The 19,897-nt window shown below is 32.7% G+C and overlaps 1 protein-coding gene across 1 annotated transcript in view; it reads left to right on the forward strand.

Moving 5' to 3' along the window:
- CUNH8orf34 (chromosome unknown C8orf34 homolog) overlaps nucleotides 1-19,897 on the forward strand; it is a 377,054-nt gene that overhangs the window by 151,681 nt on the left and 205,476 nt on the right. The window contains 1 exon segment of the mRNA XM_025871441.2: nucleotides 3,373-3,539. Coding sequence (XP_025727226.1) covers nucleotides 3,373-3,539 — 167 coding nt within the window.

The following is a 19,897-nucleotide window of genomic DNA, read 5'->3' on the forward strand; positions in this document are numbered from 1 at the left end:
GGTGAGCGCTGTGAATTGTGTAAGACTGTTGAATCACAGATCTGTACTTCTGAAACAAATAACACAACATATTTTAAGAAAAAAGAAAAGAAGAAGATAGCAGGAGAGGAAGAATGAAGGGGAGTAAGTCAGAGGGGGAGACGAACCAGGAGAGATGATGGACTCTGAATAACAAACTGAGGTTTCTAGAGGGGAGGAGGGTAGGGGGATGGGTTAGCCTGGTGATGGGTATTAAAGAGGGCACATTCTGCATGGAGCACTGGGTGTTATGAACAAACAATGAATCATGGAACACTACACCAAAACAAATGATGTAATATATGGTGATTAACATAACAATAAAAAATTAAAAAAAAAAAGAATGTATACAAATGTTCATAGCAACTCCATCATAATAGCCAAAAAACTTAACCTAGGTGTCCTTCAATGTTTGAATGGTTAGATAAACTGAAGTATATCCATGCCATGGGATACTACAGAGCAAAGAAAAGGAACGGACTATTGATACATGCAACAGCATGAATGAATCTCCAGGGATTTAGAATGCCTGAAAAAGCCAATCTTAAAATTGTATGATCCCATGTATATAATATTCTAGAAATGACAAGATTAAAAGAATGGAGAACAGACTAGTAGTTGCCAGGGATTAGAGACAGGGAAGAAGGCAGACGGCGGAAAGCAAGAGTGGCTAGAAAGGAGCCTTGTGGTGTTTGAAATGGTCTGTATCTTGATTTTGGTGGTGGATATATGATACACAAACCTACACAAGTACTAAAATTACCTAAAACTAAATACATGCAGGCATACACACACAAATGAGTACAATTAAAATGGGAAATCTGAATAAGATTGGAAAATCATATCATTGTCAGGATCCTGGTTATAATATTGTATTCTAGTTTTATAAGATAATGTTATTGAAGGAAACAGTGTAAAGAGTGCACAGGATCTCTTTGTATCATTTCTTAGAATTACATGTAAATCTGTAATTATTTCAAAGCCAAAAAAACAATTAAAAATGTTAGTGATCTGTTGAAAACACCTTGAGATTTTTTTTTAAAGATTTTATTTATTTATTTGACAGAGAGCGAGACAGCAAGAGAGGGAACACAAGCAGGGTGAGTGGGAGAGGGAGAAGCAGGCTTCCCGCTGAGCAGGGAGCCCGACACGGGGCTCGATCCCAGGATCCCGGGATCATGACCTGAGCTGAAGGCAGACACTTAACGACTGAGCCACCCAGGCACCCCCACCTTGAGATTCTGGACAGTTCACCTCCCCCAACAATCTTTCAGCAAAGGGCATTAGTATCCACTGATGATTCTTACCCAAACAGTTACTATGTTGGTGGTTGCAAAATGGTGATTTTCTGATTCTGTCTTTCCTTCTACATTTATTAACTAGCATTAATGTGGAAAAATAAAAGCTTTTTCTCCATCCCTGTTTCCCCTGGCCTTCTCTAACATATTCACCATAACTTGGAGGTGAACCAATGAGGTAGGGTTCATTGATCTTTGCCCACTGATGACATACAATGTCATTTTGCTGTTTTCCATTGTCTTCTTAGACAGTGTTAAACCTGGTACTTCTATTAAGACAGTTTGAAATGTTCTGGTCTGTGCCCTGAAATTTATCTGGTTGGTTCTATGTTTTTGTTTTTTACCAAGCTACCTCTGCATTTTGGCCTGGTGGCAGTGGGGACAATTCATTTAGCCCATTTGCCTTATGGGCCCTCCTTCTGAATATAGAAAAGATTATCTTTCCATCCTGCTTGGGGAAGACTTCTTCTACATATCATGTCTTTTTCTTTCATGGGGTGACATTTGGCATTTCCTTCCTTCGGGCAATAACATGAAAAGAAATTGGATTACAGAGAAGAGAAAAACTTTGGGACAGTTTTTGAAACTATATATGATTGCTCTTTGGACTTGTAAGTTGTCTAGTCAGACACTGTCTTGAGAAGTTGCGGGAGAGAGAACCATGAAAGATAGCATTTACCCAAAGGAGCCCAGCTTTATCGCAAAGAAACTCTTCCAAATTTACAGACTCTCTAGACTGGAAGAAACTGAGAAACATTTATTTACCAGTTCTGGATCCATCCTTTCTTTTACCTCATCCTACCCCAAGACCTAGGCAGCATGATAGAACAATGAGGAAATTTATTTTAATCATAGAAATTAAAATTTTGGGGTCTGTGGGTGGCTCAGTTGGTTAAGCGGCAAACTCTTGATCTCAGCTCAGGTCATGGTCTTAGGGTCCTGAATCAAGCCTCAGGTCACGCTCTGTACTCAGCAGGGAATGTGCTTGAGGATTCTCTCTCTGCCTCTCCCCCCACTCGTGCTGTCTCTCTCAAATAAATCTTTTTTTAAAAAAAATTAAAATTTTCATTTAAAATAATCTTGTCAGGGGTGCCTGGGTGGCTCATTCAGTAAAGAATCTGACAATGAATCGTGTGGATCGCTATATCAAAAACTAATGATTTATTGTATGGTGACTAACATAACATAAAAAAAAAAAAGAGTCTGCCTTCGGCTCAGGTCATGATCTTGGTGTCCTGGGATCAACCCCCACGTTGGGCTCCCTGCTAAGTGGGGAGCCTGCTTCTCCCTCTCCCTCTGCCCCTCCACCCCGCTTGTGCTCTGTCTCTCTCTTTCTGTCAAATAAATAAATAAAATCTTTAAAAAAATAATCTTGTCATAGTATGTTAAAATAGTTGTCCCATTACATTTGTTTTTCTTGACATGGATTTGTTTGTAAGTCAAGGAATTTCATATAATAATCTGGATTTGCTGCCTCATCTTTTAAAAAAAATCAGAAAAATCCATTAACGGTGGGCTTTCATTATGACATAGCGACAATTGGTAGGAGCTGATTAGCACCTCCTCCCTTAAATGGGGCAGGAGTTTCCGTTTGCCATATTTCTCACCTATACCCCCTTGCGATATGGTTAGTGAGGTACCAAAGGATGTCTAGGAAAGAAGACAGTCTATATTTCCATTATCCTTAGGGAAAATATTACTAATATGCCTATACTTTTACATAGCAAGATAATCGAATGAAAAATTTGGTTGTAGGGGCGCCTGGGTGGCTCAGATGGGTAAGCGTCTGCCTTCGGCTCAGGTCGTGATCCCAGGGTCCTGGGATCAAGTCCCACAAACGGGCTCCTGGCTCAGCGGGGAGTCTGCTTCTCCCTCTCCCTCTGCATCTCCCACTGCTCATGCTCTCTCTCTCTCTCTCTCTCTCTATCTCTATGTCTCAAATGAATAAATAAAATATTTTTTAAAAAAAGAAAGAAAATTTGGTTGTAGATTTCTTTACCACAGCTAACTGATAGAGTTGTCATCGCTGAAAACTAACATTTAAATATTTCTTCAGCTTAAAGGTGGAGCCCAAGACTAAAGGATTAAAACAACAGCAACAACAACATAAGAAACTTCTGGCAGCAATGCTCTCTCAAGATTCTTTTGAGTCTCTCCACAGCCCTACCCCATCTGTAACAGAAGAAGATATTGATAATGAAGATGATGCAATGGAATTGCTGGGTAATTTTAAAAATTAATAATTTCTCCTTCTTCTCTGGCATTGTAAAAATGTATAGTGATTAAGAGATTTTAAAGTTTTTGAATAGTTTTGTCTTAGGGGAAAGAAATCGTTTAACACATACTTTAAACATTAGCCTTTCACGAAGTTGCATGTAAGAACTAAGTTGAAATCACCTAAGCATGTGAAGTATTTATTAGACTGTATTTTGTGCTTTGTATATGCAGCACTTTACCTTCTGACTCCTTGCTCAAGCTTTATTCCATGTGCAATTGTGATAAAAATTCAAGTCTGTCTGCTTTATTCTCTGATTATGATTGCCTTGATCACCTTTTGTCTATAAAATATATCCAAAATACATATTTCAGCCCTCATCCCAAGATATTCCCCTGTTGTTTCAAGGATGTTTTAGAAAAATACAGTAAAATTTAGAGAGACAGATAGTAAATTAGTGTTTTATGTTTTCCATAAGTTAGAGGAGAGTTTGCAAGATTTCAGTGTTTTTATAGGCTTGTTACTTTCATGAAAAACCTTATTAGTGTTGTATATATAGGGAACCCTTTATATCATAAATGAAGTAAATGTATGTTTTTATTTCACCATAAATCTTTGGATAGTAGTTTTTTAAAACTGAACTTTCCTTTTATTCTAAGTCATTAAAGCAGTTTCCAAATACTTTGTAACCATGTACTGAAGTGAATAAATGATGTAATCATTTGAAAGCTGCAAATAAGTTTAACATAGAATAAGGAGTCCCAGAAATATACAGACATTAAAAATTTTTTTTCTAAACCAGCTTCCTGGGTTTTAAGTGTTTATGGCAGTAAAATATTATCATGTTAAAAAATGGTATAGGTCTTCTTGCATAGACCTACAAATGTGTTATTTACTCAGTGATGGCAAGGTCACTGATGTTTTCTGATTTTATAATACTGCGTTCATTCTAGCATTGAGGAGACTGTCATGGCATTTTCACTTCATGATGTTCATCTGGTTTTTTGTTTTCGTTTTTGTTTTTGTTTTTAAGAACAGTGAAGTCTGGGTGTTTTTTTAAGGAATCTCATCTCCCCACCTCCAAATCATTAATGTGGCAGATGTGCCAGATGTTGTAGTACCCTCATTCAGCTTCAATTCAGCCAATGTTTACTAAGTACTTACCATGTACTAAGCACTGAGCTCAGTCCTAGAGACGTAAAAATAAAGTAATCTTGGATCTTGTTTGCAGGAACTTTACATTTCTAGTGTTTGAAATAAAAACGTAAATACATCATTCTAGTAGTTTTTGCGACAGGTGCCAATTTGATTAAGCAGACAGTTTAATGTAGGAATAACACCTAATGCGGAGGTAGGGGATGGTAACCAGGGAATGCTTCGTAGAGAAACTGATTCCAGTGGTGAGGTGAGTCCTGGAGGACAAGTAGATGGAAGTTCAGCAGGCAGAGTGTGGTCATTAACCTTGTAGGTTTGTGCTTGTAGGAATGGACTCTTTTGCTCTTGTGCTCCATAACTGCGCCTGTAAATTGTTCCTTTGCTTTGGTCAGTAACAGTGAAGGGGGCAAGGCTTGAACCATGACTGTCAGGGCCAGGAGGTTGTTCATATAACATCAATGTTGGCTTTTTGGTACATCGACATTGGGTTGTGCCGATAGTGTTCTTTCTCTCCCTTCCTTTACATGACAGCTCTTGGTCAGTTGATATCCACAGGAGGGCAGTTACATTTAACTTGCAAAGATAATCTTTTGAAGAAATCCAGGCATGCTCCGAATAACTTTGGATTTCCTGATAGCCTCAGGAGTATCTCATCAGAGTGGAGGAAATCATAACTTTCAGTGATGTTGAGGAGTTCTTTATGAAAACTTAGGTGTCACTCAGTGCTGGTACCCCTTAGATCTCAGCTCCTCTGAAGTTTCTAGTCTCCCAAGTTGAAGACCAGACTGTTAGGTTTGGGAGACTATCTAATATGAACAGTTAATAGCTGGTCCTCATTTTTTTTTTTCATTTAGACATTTTAAATGTCTGAGCAAATTTAAGAATGAGAAATATTTGAAAGTTTGGACTTTATATCTCAGCATAGGCAGCTATAGTATACTAATGCTGGTCTCTAGATTATGAGATTTTTCTGCCATGACATCAGATGTTCCAAGTCCCCTGGGCTATCCTCTAAAATAATGCCATATGCAACCCTGTCTCAGTGAATAAAGGTCATATAGCAGAAAATTGTATCCAAAAGATTGTTTTGCCCAGAAGTTCATTAATTATGTAAAATGGTATTTGGGTGTGAAATATATTTGTCTTTAAGACCAAAGTATACCTATCCATTCAATTATTTAGAAAATACATATTTAAAATACAGGTTCAGTTTTCTTCAAAAGTAGTGTATATAAATTCATGACTTAAAATTTTACTTATGCTTTTATCTAAGATGATGGTTAATCTCTTACATGAAATCGAACAGATGTACGTGAAAAATTTCAGTTAATATAAAAGTTAAAACTTTTTTTCAGTCATGATATAGTAATGGATGAATGATTAATATGGATGAGTATGGTATAAAATACAATGATTATTGTTATTCAATTTTAAGACCTTATATCTTCAGTAGCCATGTATGTCTCTATTAGTATTTCAGTAGATTTCAATCCCTACACTAATCAGTTAATGTGATATTGCTAAATCAATTTAGAAACTATATAATGCCTACTTTTCCAACCCTTTTAATATTAGATTTCAATCATGTTGTTTATTATTAAAGAATTTTCAGACAGTATTTTTTGAAACCCTGATCCCAGAGAAACATATGTGATTGTACATATTTGAGGAAAATACAAGTGCTAAGCTCCTGAAAAGTTATTTGAAATGAAATTTTAGTACATAGAATCATTGTAAAAGGCAAGAGACATCTGGTATTTAAAATATCTTTTGCAAATCTGCAACATTGTGTAGAATGAGTTTGCTATAACTTATGTGTTTTCAGTGTATAACTTGTCTATATCAGGTATAACTGGCTGAAAAATGTATTATGCCCAAGAGTAGTCTGTACTCTTTGTGAAGTGATAAATAAATGAGAAGTGTCATTATTAGTTAATGTCAATGTAACAAACGATTGTTCTTCAGTAAAACTGAAGGGGAAAAATAAGCCTTTTAGTTGAATAAGTAGAAGTCAGTAAAACTTCTTATCTTAATTTGTTTGTTAAGGAATTTATCATCGATAACACATACTGGGTTAAGATTTAATTCTTCACAGTTGTTTAATTGTATGTTTTTGGATTTCTATTCCAAGTCTATTGGGCATATGAAAATATAGTACATACAGCGTCTATAATTTTTAAGTAGATTAAACATTTACTGTAAGATTGCTTTAAATACTACTTTTAAATTCATAGCACAAAAGTAGTTTAAATGGAATTAATATATAACAGAGAATAAAATATCCAAATTTCTGGAATTTTAAGGTATAACAGTTTTAAGCACCACTGAAATTGGTGCTCTGTTTACAGAAGACATTGAATAAAGTATCTACCAACTCACCTCAAAGTAAGTAGTTCTCATCTTCAAAAATAAGATATTCCCTAATATTTTAGTAACTATGCTGGAAATTAAGGATCACCATGATTAAATTTGCATATTTTCAAAAGTTATTAAAATCAATAATTTTTCAAAAGTAGAAAAACAAATTACAGTGGCACAGCAAGGGATTTATAAAAAGCCTATAGGTATCTTTTACTTCATTAACTTTCACAGAGAATTTTAGGAACTTCACTAATTTAAAAAAGATATTTCAGCTTTTAAATATAAGCTCATTTTCATTACGTGCATTTTTATTTTATTTTTGATGAAATGCTAATTGCAGTTAGGTGTTTATCTTCTATATAATTTATACTCCCTTGAAAATATCAGAATTATTTGAAAGGCACAAGTATTATTCTTACACATTTTAGTATAAGATAATTACTTAAAAAAATTTTTTTGGCTTTCTCTCAGAATTGATGATGAGGCAAATATCTAAAAATCACATTCCAGAGATGCTTAAAAAAGGAAAGCAGCATTAGTCATGATTTATACTTTCTGGTCTTAGAAAGTATAATCATATAAATTTAATTAATCATATAAAAATTAAAACTAACATTGTATTACCAAACGCAAAGTGATTACAAATCACCTTTTATATTTTATTTGTTTTAAATTTAGTAATTAAGAACAAGTGTAATTATACTGCTGTTCTTTGCAGAATACAGTAATTTCTAAATTTCTAAAACCCCAGTATTTTACCAGATTATGTAAAATGTTTAATTTTCAAGAAGAACTCATTGCATTAAGGCAGTCTTTTGGCAAATTCTTTTGCATTGTGACCAATCTTTCTTTTATTTTTTTTCTTTAAATTTTTTATTGTTATGTTAATCACCATACATTACATCATTAGTTTTTGATGTAGTGTTCCATGATTCATTGTTTGTGCATAACACCCAGTGCTCCACGCAGAATGTGCCCTCTTTAATACCCATCACCAGGCTAACCCATCCCCCCACCCCCTCCCCTCTAGAACCCTCAGTTTGTTTTTCAGAGTCCATCCTCTCTCATGGTTCGTCTCCCCCTATGATTTACTCCCCTTCATTCTTCTGTGACCAATCTTTAAAATTAAACATTTACAAAAAATCAAAAAAATAAAATCTTTAAAAAAATAAGTAAATAAAATTAAACATTTACTTTCTGTTCTGTTTTTTTTTCCCCCCATTTGGAGGCTTCTTAAAGCAGAAAGCACCCATATTTACAGAATAAAAACATCTATTTCATTTAGTGAAAAATGCTGTCATTCAATGATGTTAGAAAAAGAGGGGAGAGGACCATAAATGTTAAAAAAAAATCTATCTGGGGCGCCTGGGTGGCTCAGATGGTTGAGCGTCTGCCTTCAGCTCGGGTCATGATCCCGGGGTCCTGGGATCGAGTCCCGCATCGGGCTCCCTGCTCCTTGGGAGCCTGCTTCTCCCTCTGCCTCTCTTTCTCTCTCTCTCTCATGAATAAATAAATAAGTCTTTTAAAAAAAAATCTATCTACCTACCTATCAATATACTTATATTCTAATGATATTAAGTATGTGAACTAGTCTAAAGCACACGTAAACTTTGTTTCCTTTGAGTATTGATCATTGGGAATATCAGGACAATAGAAGAATTATCACTTTAAATTGAAGATTCTTTGTAGAAAAGATTCTTTTAAAAAGGGAAGGACTTTCCAAAATTAAATTTATGGATTCTTTAATATTATCTGTAAGGTTGCTTTAAATACTGCTTAGAAATTCATTCAGCATAGTACCAAAATAACTTAGTATTAGAGATTAAAATATTCCTTATTTGTGGGGTGTTAAGGTACAGCGAATTTGAGGACCACTGAAGTCAGTGAAATCTAGAACATACTGAATAAAATAACACCCAGATCACCTCAATCTAAGTAGCTCTCTTTTTTAAATACAAGATACTCTCAGAAATTCCAGGAATTACACTGGCAATTGATGACCACAGTTACCCAAACATTATAAAAAGTCTGCACATATATTTTAAATGTTCACTAAATGAATTAATATAATTGAAAACCTAGGACTTCACACAGATATATGAAAATATCTTTCACATGCTAAATAATAAATATTAACTGCTGTTGAGCTGTGTGATATATTGTAACAGAAACTCTGTGAAATGCCCCTGCTATTGAGTTTAGTCCTATATTTTTGAATTTTAACTTCAGCTTGCTTTAGAGCCTCCATTGCCTGCACAAATGCCAAGTAAGTTCAGGCTGAAGTGTCTTTTAAGTGGAATTGAATAGCACTGTGTTTGTCTCTCCGGGATTACAGTGACAACATTTGAGTAAATCCACTCAGACATATTTTTTCATTCAGCAAATATCATGCACCTGCTATGTGAACAGTACTAATTCATATTAATATACAGCAGTAGACTATTACATCTTTTATTTTTCTAATTACTTGATCTCTTTGGGCTTTGAGAGAACGGTGAATCTAGTGAACACTGGCATCTATATAGAACCAAACAATTTGTAGATTTTTACTTCAGCTCCCAGTTAGTCCGTTAATTAATTCATTTATAGTTTTATCAATTTCTCCACTTACAAAGTGACTCTGCACATTCCTGGAAGTTCAAATTTGCACAAATTTGAGCATGTTTCATGAAATATTAACTATTCTCTATTCTTGATGAGTCTCAAAATTTGGTTCACTTAAGAAGCTTATTGTAAATAAAAATTCCAGTCCCCTCTATCCCGAATTTTTGGTTCATTAGATTTGAATACAGCCCATGAATTACCATTTTCCAACAGGAATGCCCTTCCTCCTCTCCTTTAAGAAATTCTGTTGCAGGTGATCTGTATAGCATACAATGAGAAACTCTAATCTAGAAGGTATGGTCAATGAACTTTTTTGTTGTTTGATCTAATATATCCTGAAGCAAGGGGAATAAAGTTGTAGAAAGTGTGATTTTTATAATAAAAAGAGCACAGAATAGAGGTTTCTGAGTTAACCAAGCTCTTTTGAAATGTCTCCTGAAAACAAGGAAAAGTCTTGCTAAGAAGCTTTGGTTACTGTAGTTTGTATTACTAATTATTTCTGTCTTCCCTCCCAATATCATATTTTATAGGAGCACTTGAAAGACAAATGCTAGAGTACAAAAATTACATAAGTTATGAAACGATTCTAGCATAGACCTGTGGACATGGTTTCATTGAGATTCCGTTTTATCATGTTATTATTCTAAACTTTATTTGGGATTCTGACTTTGCTTTTGTTAGATGTGACTTATAGCCCCCTTCACAGTCTTCTAGAAGTACTTGTTTTGTGTTTGGAATTGCATTTGTGATTCATTCTCTTCATTCTTCATTTGTGTTTCTTTTCAACAAAATATTCGAACATTTACAAATGATAACTGGCATTTACATGTAGAGATTGCCTTTTAAATAAATATAAACCTGCATGTCACCAAAAACATACATCATCCTACATGATTTACTTTTATGGCATTTAATAAGAAATGTTTTTTTTCTTTAAAAATTTTTTCTAGTGGTAAAAGTAGATCAACATAGCAGAATAAAGTCAAGAGTTTGAAAATAAAATCTAAACCCATAGACATATAATTGACAATTGTCCTTCATCTCAATTGTAGACCTCTATGAAAATTCCTTTATTTCAGAGATAGCTGTTTCACTATATTTGTAAGTAAGTTGTTTAGTACATATTTCTCACTTTGAAATAAGTTACAGATTGTTTGACATATAACAGTAATATAAGTTAATGTGCTTTTTCATATTTAGGTCATAGTTTTTCACTGAGTATCTTGCAAAGGTGTGAGCCACTTTGTGATGTGATTATGTGGTCTATGTCCAGAGCATTGAGCTACAAAACTCTAAGACCAGCTCCAGCCCTCATGCTGCCTTTTGCTAGTTTTGTCATCCGAGCTACAAGTACTAATTATAAAATGCTGGTAACAACTTCAATCTTCCTATCACATAGGGATGTTGCAGGAATAAAAATGAGATGTTCTCTGAAAACGCTTTTATTATTATTTTCTTTTTGTCATGCGTAACCAGAATGTTTGAAAAAAGACACTAGAATTTATAGATGGAACTTTCCTTCCAAGTAAATTTATATTCTCCAACCCCACATACATTTTGTCTAGTTATAAGCAAAGAAAAGAAATAGCTTTCTGTAGCTTTGGAAATACCTACTAATAGTAAAAATTGATATTTCCCACAAGATAATACAATCAAAGGCTTGAAGAGAAAGGAGGTGAAGCTACAAATGTATTTGCAAGCCAAAATAATTTATATATCAATACAATGCATTACATTTTTTATTTTTAACATGGGTATTTAAACAGGGGCAAACATTGATGTGATTTGGTTAAGGATATAGAGCAAATTACTCCATTGTCTTTAATTTTCTTCCACATAAGTGTGTAATTTCTAGGAGGAAAAGAAAAATGTTTTGTGCATACACAAGAATATTCACTAGCATAAGGTGAGCTGGGAGCAGGAATAGGCGAGAGAGACAAAGACGAGATATATAAGACTAGAAATTTGTACAATATGTTTACATGCTTTTGTGTAAATAAAACCATAAAAGTGTTGAAAAATCTACAAGCTTTAAAAACTCTTCAATTATATTGATAAGTATGAAAATACTGATACAGCACAATTTTCTGGTTTTACATTAATTCATTGTATAATGAAATCACAAACAATTTAAAAATCAGTGTTAACTATTATTAGGGTTTTGTTGCTTTTGAAATAAACTTTCCCATTTCAAATACATAATAAAATGGTGATGTTATACTTCAAGATGATTTGTTTAGCTGTGGTATTGATTTTCATACAGTTTGAATTTAAATTAATTTTGTATTCTATGTAAGAACCATTTGAAAGTGGTGCCAAAATCACTATTTTATTGTATTTTTTTCTTGGTTGAAAATATGCAACAGAGTGTTACTAACTTAGCAATTATTTGCATTTTGACATAAAAAATGATAGACATTAAAGAGGTATTAAAACTGTTCTTCTGAATTGTTTAAAACTTCTTGTCTAACTACAGTAATCTGTTTAGATTTCTATATATTACAATATCACTGATATTTAATCATCTCTAAATAGAAAACTAAAATTATTGAAGTTGAAATATTGAATACACAGTGATAGAAGGGTTACAGAACTTGTCAATTGTTTTCAATATCTAAAAGCAATAGTTTTTGTAAAGTTTCATTTAAGATTTTTAAAGGTTTTAGAATACGTTTTTTAAAATCTGAAATATTTAAACTGGTTCTATATAGGAATTTCTTTTAAAATGAAAGTATTATGATTTTCTTTTTTTGATAGTCTTATATTGTGTAATTTCAGAAAATATTCTTAACAATCATGAAAATATTTTTTTAAGTTGCTCTAAAATGTTTAAATAGAAGGGCACTAAGGAACACAAAAGGAACACAATCGGAAAAAAAATATGACAGTGTTCTAATGGAGGTAAATTAAATTTATTGATTTTATTTTACTTTTCAACATTGTAGTTTCTTTCTGCAAAAGATGATTCAATGCCTGATATTAATGTAGAATGAATTTACTTATATCAGAATATAAATGTAAAATTTCATGTAAAATTTTAATTTCTTTAAAATTTACTTTTTCAGGAATTGTCAGAAGGGAGTTTATTAGGCCAGCTGTTTTTCATCTTTTAAGTGCTGTCATATTTACTTTAATTACCGACATGTGTTTGAATAAAATCTATTTCAGAATTTAATGTAGAGTATTATAAATATGGTAAAAACAAAAGTTAATCTAAAGAGATTAAATTTATGGAGGATAGTATAGCATGATATTAGAAATAACAACAGCATACATGAGCCTTGTATTCGGGTAACCCTAGTTGCCTAGGGTTCACCAATGCCTACTTTCACCATTGCCTCTTACTAATTCTGTGATTTGGGAACAGTAACTTTTTTCTTTCTACTATCAGATCCATCATCAGATAAATAGGAACTTTGGCAATACTTATAGGGTTTTGTGAAGATTAAATAAATCATTCAGATGAAGTATTCAGTGCATCTGATAAAGGATTAGAGCTAAGAAAAGGATTTGTTACTATACTTCATATCATTTTTATACCAATTCCTTTCCTATCTCTATCTAGCCCATGAGGTTTAGTACATGTGAAAAAGAAAGTAAGATCATGGGACTTTGGCCTTGGGTTTAAGTGTTTAGTCTTTTATCATAAATGTCTCATATAGGTATGTTCCAAATATTTAGAAATTATTTCAACAGGTATTCTTCACTTGATATTTAAGACCTATTCTTAATTTTTTCCCTTACCTGAAAAAAATCACAAACAACTTTCTCTTGAGAGAATGCCACATGAGCCTATATTTCCCCCAGTGTGTCAGAAATAATCTTGGCCTTTTGTTCCATTGAAAGATAATACCCCCATTAGAAGAGAATATTATAATATTCAATTTTTTCTAATAATTTGACTGAAGAAATTATTTTCAGCAATTTGAAATATTAAAACTTTTTAAAAACAGTATCAAAAGCTAGGAACTTATATCTGATTTTCTTTTATATGTTTTTGTTTTGGTTTTTGTTACCAGGTTACTACCTTCCTGATTTACAGTCATTGACATTCATAGGGCCTTCAGTAGTCTAAAAAATACCTGGTTTGTAGAAACATGGAGACTTTTTGGCCCATGCATCCCAACTTATCATGGGAATAAGATTTGTTGCATTCCAAAACTAGCTCAAAGAAGTAAATATTTTCCAAAGCTTGTGCAGGCTATATGCATTTTCATATTATAATGCATTCTTCTCTTTTTTTTTAAATAATGCTGTCTTTTATCCTCTCATGATTCAGAAAATCCACATCCAATAATATAAACAAAAATATCAGGAGAGGAAGAGGGAAGTTTTTTTCAGGCTACAATCTGGTGTTCTTAATCTTCTTTTTGTGGACTTCTGATGTTCATAATCTAAAACTTTCTCGAATAGCCTTGTTAAGATTTTGATACCACTTAATTCCTAACATCTCGGTGGCTGAGTTAAGGACATCTTTTACTGAAAGTCGTAGTTTAAGATAAGAAATGTGTCTCTGCTCATATATAATCTAAACACAAAAGGACCAAAGGCCAAGCAAACTCCTAGCTACTCTGATAAAGAAAATTAAGAATGTGAGAGAAGTGAGGTTCTTGGGTGGCTCAGTTGGTTAAGCATCTGACTTTTGATTTTGGTCTAAGTCATGATCTCAGGGTTGTGAAATCCAAGCCCTGCACCGGGCTGCATGCTGAGCATGGAGCCTGCTTAAGATTCTCTCTCTCCCCCTCGCCTTTTGCCTCTCCCCCCACCACTCACACTCTTTTCTCTCTTTCTCTAAAAAAAGGATGTGAGAGGAGTTATTCTCCAATATAAAAGCTTTTAACTGGAAGAAAGAAAATTCTAAAACATACATTTAAAAAGATCAAAAAAGCAACATTTTTTGTGATAAAATTTAGATTATTTGCTCACTATTCCACTAATAAACAAACATGGTGGTTCCTTTAGAAATGTTATCTTTGTTTAAAATACACTTTCCAGCCATAAAGAGAAATGCATTTCACATTTTTATTTTCTAAATGGTATCATTTCTAAATTATATCGTTGGTTTCTCTAGTAATCAGATGTTTCAATAATTCTCAGTTCAGGGGCAAGAAAAGGTATATGTGCTCATTACTGGTCTTATAATGGCTTCAGGATTTTGGCATTCTTAGTTCCCTCTTCCACTGACTGTTCAAATGTGCATACTATTAACTTATTTCATTGTTTATTACCTTCCTGATAGGCAAAAAAAAAAGAAAGAAAGAAAAAGAAACAAAGAATAATTTTCTCTAGAAAAATACTGGCAGTTTTTGGCAATATAAGCTAATTTAGGAACTTTTAATATCAAATATTCTGGAAGTCAACTGTCCTTTAAAATAATATTTATTTTTGATTATTAAAAGATATATATTCATTGTAAAGAGTGTGAGATTATAGAAGTCAAAGGAGATATGTGTTACCCAGAAATAATTACTGTTAAAATGTTTTGGTGATGTTTTAGATATTTTTATATATAATGTATGAAGAATAGTATTATCATGTGCATTTGTAATAAGCAATAAACTGTGTTAAGTGTTGCTATACATTACTTAATAATTACAAAATACCATGGAGTAGGCTGTATTATTATCCTCACACTATAGAAAAGGACACAAATCCTTGCAAAGCAAAATTTACCTAGATTATGTAGTTGATACTCAAGAATCAGATGCCTAAGCTTCTGAACTAAACATTAACTGTGCAACACATACACATTAAAATGCACATTTAAATTAACATGTATATATTTACTTGCCACATATATGCAGTTCTCACATAATAAACAAAATTTTAAAATGTAACATCAGGGGTTTCTGCTTCAGGTTATGATGGAATAACTGGTATTGGCCTTATCTCTTGCATTTAACAATTATAAAACTACACCAAGTATATGAGGTCAACTTTTCAGGCACTGGACAAAAAGTACAGGACCTTGATTCTTAAGAGAAGGGGAAAAAGTGAGGTGAGCCCTATGTTTCACACTGGCTTTTTTCATGATGACACTTCCCTGGCCAACTTGTGTGGACGAGGAGCTCAACTGGAGAGTGAAGAGGGGCAACCTCACTGATTTGAGGAGGAAGAGATTGGAGTTGGGGCTGTTGAGGTGGCTGAGATTGGTGAGACAGTATAGCAAGAGAAGGAAGCTGAGCAGAGGGTGTAGACATAAGTCCACAGGTATGTTCCCTTACATCCTTGGCTGAGGCTGTGCTGCTCTTGCACAGAGCAAAACCACCCATGACCTGATAGTGGTTGTGTGTCTGAGAATTGAATGGAAGAAGAGGGCTCAGACAGAGCTGGGATACATCAGAGTTTCAGCCCAGCCAGAGAAAGGAAACCTTCCTGAGTTCCTTTAGCATTCAGAGGAGGCCTTAGAAAAGTCAACCATTAGGAGTAATGATCACACACTGAATTGAGAGCCACTCCTAAGAATGAAGGAAAATTTGAAATAGACTAGCTTTACAAAGCATAAAACCATGCCTACAAAGGTGAAGTAGGTATGCCATTTAGTTCCTGACAGAAAACTCAATGTCATTTAGAGAAGACAACATAAGCCAGACTCCCTAAATAGAATCAACTATAATGTCCATCATATAATAAAAATTATTAATCATTCAACAAAGTAAGACAATGTGACCCAAAATCAAGGCAAAAAAACAACCTATAGAGCATTTTATTCAGATGCTGGAATTAGGGACAAATACTTTTAAAGCAATTATTACACATATTTTATGGACTTGAAGGAAAAGAACACAAGGAGTAAACAAGAAATTCAGTAGAAAAATTGAAACTAGAAAAAGAACCAAAGGAAAGTCTAGAATATAAAGGAAAGTCTAGAAATCTGAAATTTTAAAAATTACTAGATAAGATTAACAGCTGATTGAACAATGTAGAAGTAAGTTTCAGTGAAGTTGAATATAGGTTGACAGAAACTATCCAAATTGAAGATCAGAGATGTAAAAAGTAAAATAAAATGAAAAGGATTTCAATGACTGGTGGGACAGTTTAAAATGATAAAACATTTAATCAGAATTCAAGAGGAGAAAGAATAAGAAAGAAAAGAAAAAATATTTTAAGCAATATTGCCCATTTTCTCCCCAATTTGATGAAAAATATGAGCCTACAGTACAAGTTTAGAAAATATCAGGCTGACAAAGTAAAGCAATTTCAGGTAAACAAAAGCAGACTGAATATGTTACCAGTAGACCTTCACTATAAAAATGTTAGAGTCTCTCAGGCTGAAGGAAATTATATCAGATGGAAAATAAGATTTATAGGAAAAAATGAAGACACCAGATATGATAAATACGTGAATAAATATGTGAGACTATATTCCTTTTGTTAATTTTTGGAAAGACAACCGATTGCTTAAAGCAAAACTGCAAACAATGCAGTATAGAGTTTATAACATAGAAAGAAATAAAATCGTATAAAAATAGCATAAGCAGATGATAGTAAATGGAGTTACAGTGCTGTAGTTGCTACATTTTCACACAAAAAAATGATACAATATTAACAAGTAGACTGTATTTTAAATAGACTTTAATACATTAGGGATGCATTACTTTAATCCTAAGAGCAATCACTAAGAAAAACATTTTTTAAAATAGGAAACAAAAGAAGTTAAGCTGAAAAGCTAATAAAGAACATAAAAACAGAATACTAAAAATCATTTGGCTAAGGAGAAATGAATCAAAAGCGGTTGGGGTGAATACAAGACAAATAACATAATGATAAACTTTAAACCCAAACATGTTAATAATTACATTAAATATAAATGGACTACATATACCAATTAAAGGACAGAGATTGTCAGTGTGGAAAAGCAAGTAAGATTTATATAGGCTGAGTATAAGATTCACAGTGTTAAGAGCAGATAGACTGCAAATAAAAGGATAGGAAAATATATTACATGCAAAAAGTAAGCATAGAACATATAACACGATGATATAAAGCACATTCATCAGGAAGACATAACAATTGTAAATATGTATGCATTTGAGCTTAAAAATATAGAATGACAAAATTAAAAAAAAACTAGACAAATGGGTATTCATAGTTGGATATTTTAATACATTTCTCTCAGTAATTGACAGGAAAGTGGAAAAAGTGTGTGTATATATAGAGAGAAAATTTGAACAACATTGTCAAATTTATTGTAAATTGAAATTTACAGTATACTTAACAATACAGGAAACACATTGTTTTCATATGCAGATGAAATGTTCATTGAGGAACACTATACTGGGTCAACTTTCTGTACTTAAGTCACAACAGAATTAAACTAGAAATCAATAACAATGTTAGGAAAATCCCAAAATTTGGAAATTAAATCCTCTTAATAACACATGGGCCAAAGAAGAATTAAAAGGGAACTCAGAAAATAATTTAAACTAAATGATAATAAAAATACAACATACACAGCATACAAATCAGTGCTTAAAGAGAAGTTCAGAGGTTTAAGCAAGGGTTATTAAATCATTGATACAAGTTTCTACCTTTAAATCTAAAAAAAAAAGCAAATTGCATCTACATAAGAAAGGAAGAAATAATAAAAATAAGACAAACCAATGAAATAGAAAATAGGCTAACATAAAGAATATCAGCAATGCCAAACTGATAAATTTCTAGTAACACTGACAAAAAGAGAAATAAAAATCACCAGTATTAGAAATGAAAGACAGGACTAAACTTTACTACAGATCATATATACACAGTGGATAACAAAAGAATATTATGAACAACTTTATGCCAACGTATTAGACAAATTAGATATAATGAAAAAAAATTCTGGTGAAACTTCATACCAGACATAAAACAGGAAGTTGTACCTTTGAGTAGTCAAATATTTGTTAAAGAAATTGAATTTGTAAACAGAATCCTTCCCAAAAAGAAAACTTAAGGTGAAGATGGTTTTATTGGAGAATTCTATCAAATATTTAAGGAAGAGATAAATTCAAATGTAATAAACTCTTTTAGAAAATAGAGAAGAGGGAACACTTCTCAGATTGTTTTGAGAGCAATGTAGCTATAATATCAAAACCTGACAAAGACATTGAAAGAAAATTACAGATGAATATCTCTTATGAACATAGATGCATAAATTCTTAACCAAACATTATTAAATTACATCTCTATGATTAATACAGTGTTAATCAAATTCCTAATGGGCTTTTGTAAAAAAGAAATTGATGAGCTAATTCTAAAATTTACTTGGAAATAATAACCTTGAATGGCCGAAGTCATCTAGGAAGAGAATAGTATCAGTGGAATTACAGTATCTGATTTTTAAGCCTCAACATAAGGCTACAATAATCAAAACCATTTAGTATTAATGTAAGGATAGGCAAACAAATCAGTGGAATGGATTAAAGTCCAGAAATATATGTGTTCAATTAGTTTTCAACAAAAGCACCAAAGCAATTTGATACAGAATGGATAATATTTTCAACTTCTGGTGTTGGGACAATTAGATAAACCTACAGAAAAAGAATGAACTTTGACCTTCTATATCATACCACAACAAAAGTTATTTTGAAATGATTATATGTGCAAACATAAACACAAAGATTATAAACTTCTAGAAGAAAAAATGCTGAATATATTAGTAATCCTGGAGTGGGCAAAGACTTCTTAGAGATAACAAAAATTACTAAGGATAAAAAAATTTTAATAAACTGGGCCTCATTACAATTACAAGCTTCTCAGAAAATGAAAAGAAAGAAGAAAATAAAATGTAAAGGCATACTACTGAGTGGTACAAAATATATGCAATATATTCAACAAAAGACTTGTATCTAGAATGTATACAGAGCTTCTATAAATCAATTTTTTAAAAGGGTCAGTAGCCTAATAAAAATAGATTTCAATATGCAGCTCACAAAAGAAGCTAAGCCAGTGGTAAATGAGCACATAATAAGGTATTCAACATCATTAGCTATAAGGGAAATGCAAATTAAAACAACATTGAGATATCACTTCACAACCAACTAGAATGGATAAAATTAAAGACTCTCAACACCAAATGTTACCAAGGATGTGGAGTAGCTGGAATTCTCAAACATTGCCCATGAAAAATTCTACACTTTGTAGAAAATGTCTGGCAGTTTCTTATAAAGTTCTATATGTACTTAACCCTATAACCTAGCAATTCTTAGGTATTTTCCCAAGGGCAGTAAAACATGGATCCACAAATATTTGTATATAAAAGTAG

This window comes from Callorhinus ursinus, unplaced genomic scaffold (assembly GCF_003265705.2).
Source record: "Callorhinus ursinus isolate GAN/ISIS: 27379988/994484 unplaced genomic scaffold, GSC_fseal_2.0 scaffold5, whole genome shotgun sequence".
NCBI lineage: Eukaryota > Metazoa > Chordata > Mammalia > Carnivora > Otariidae > Callorhinus > Callorhinus ursinus.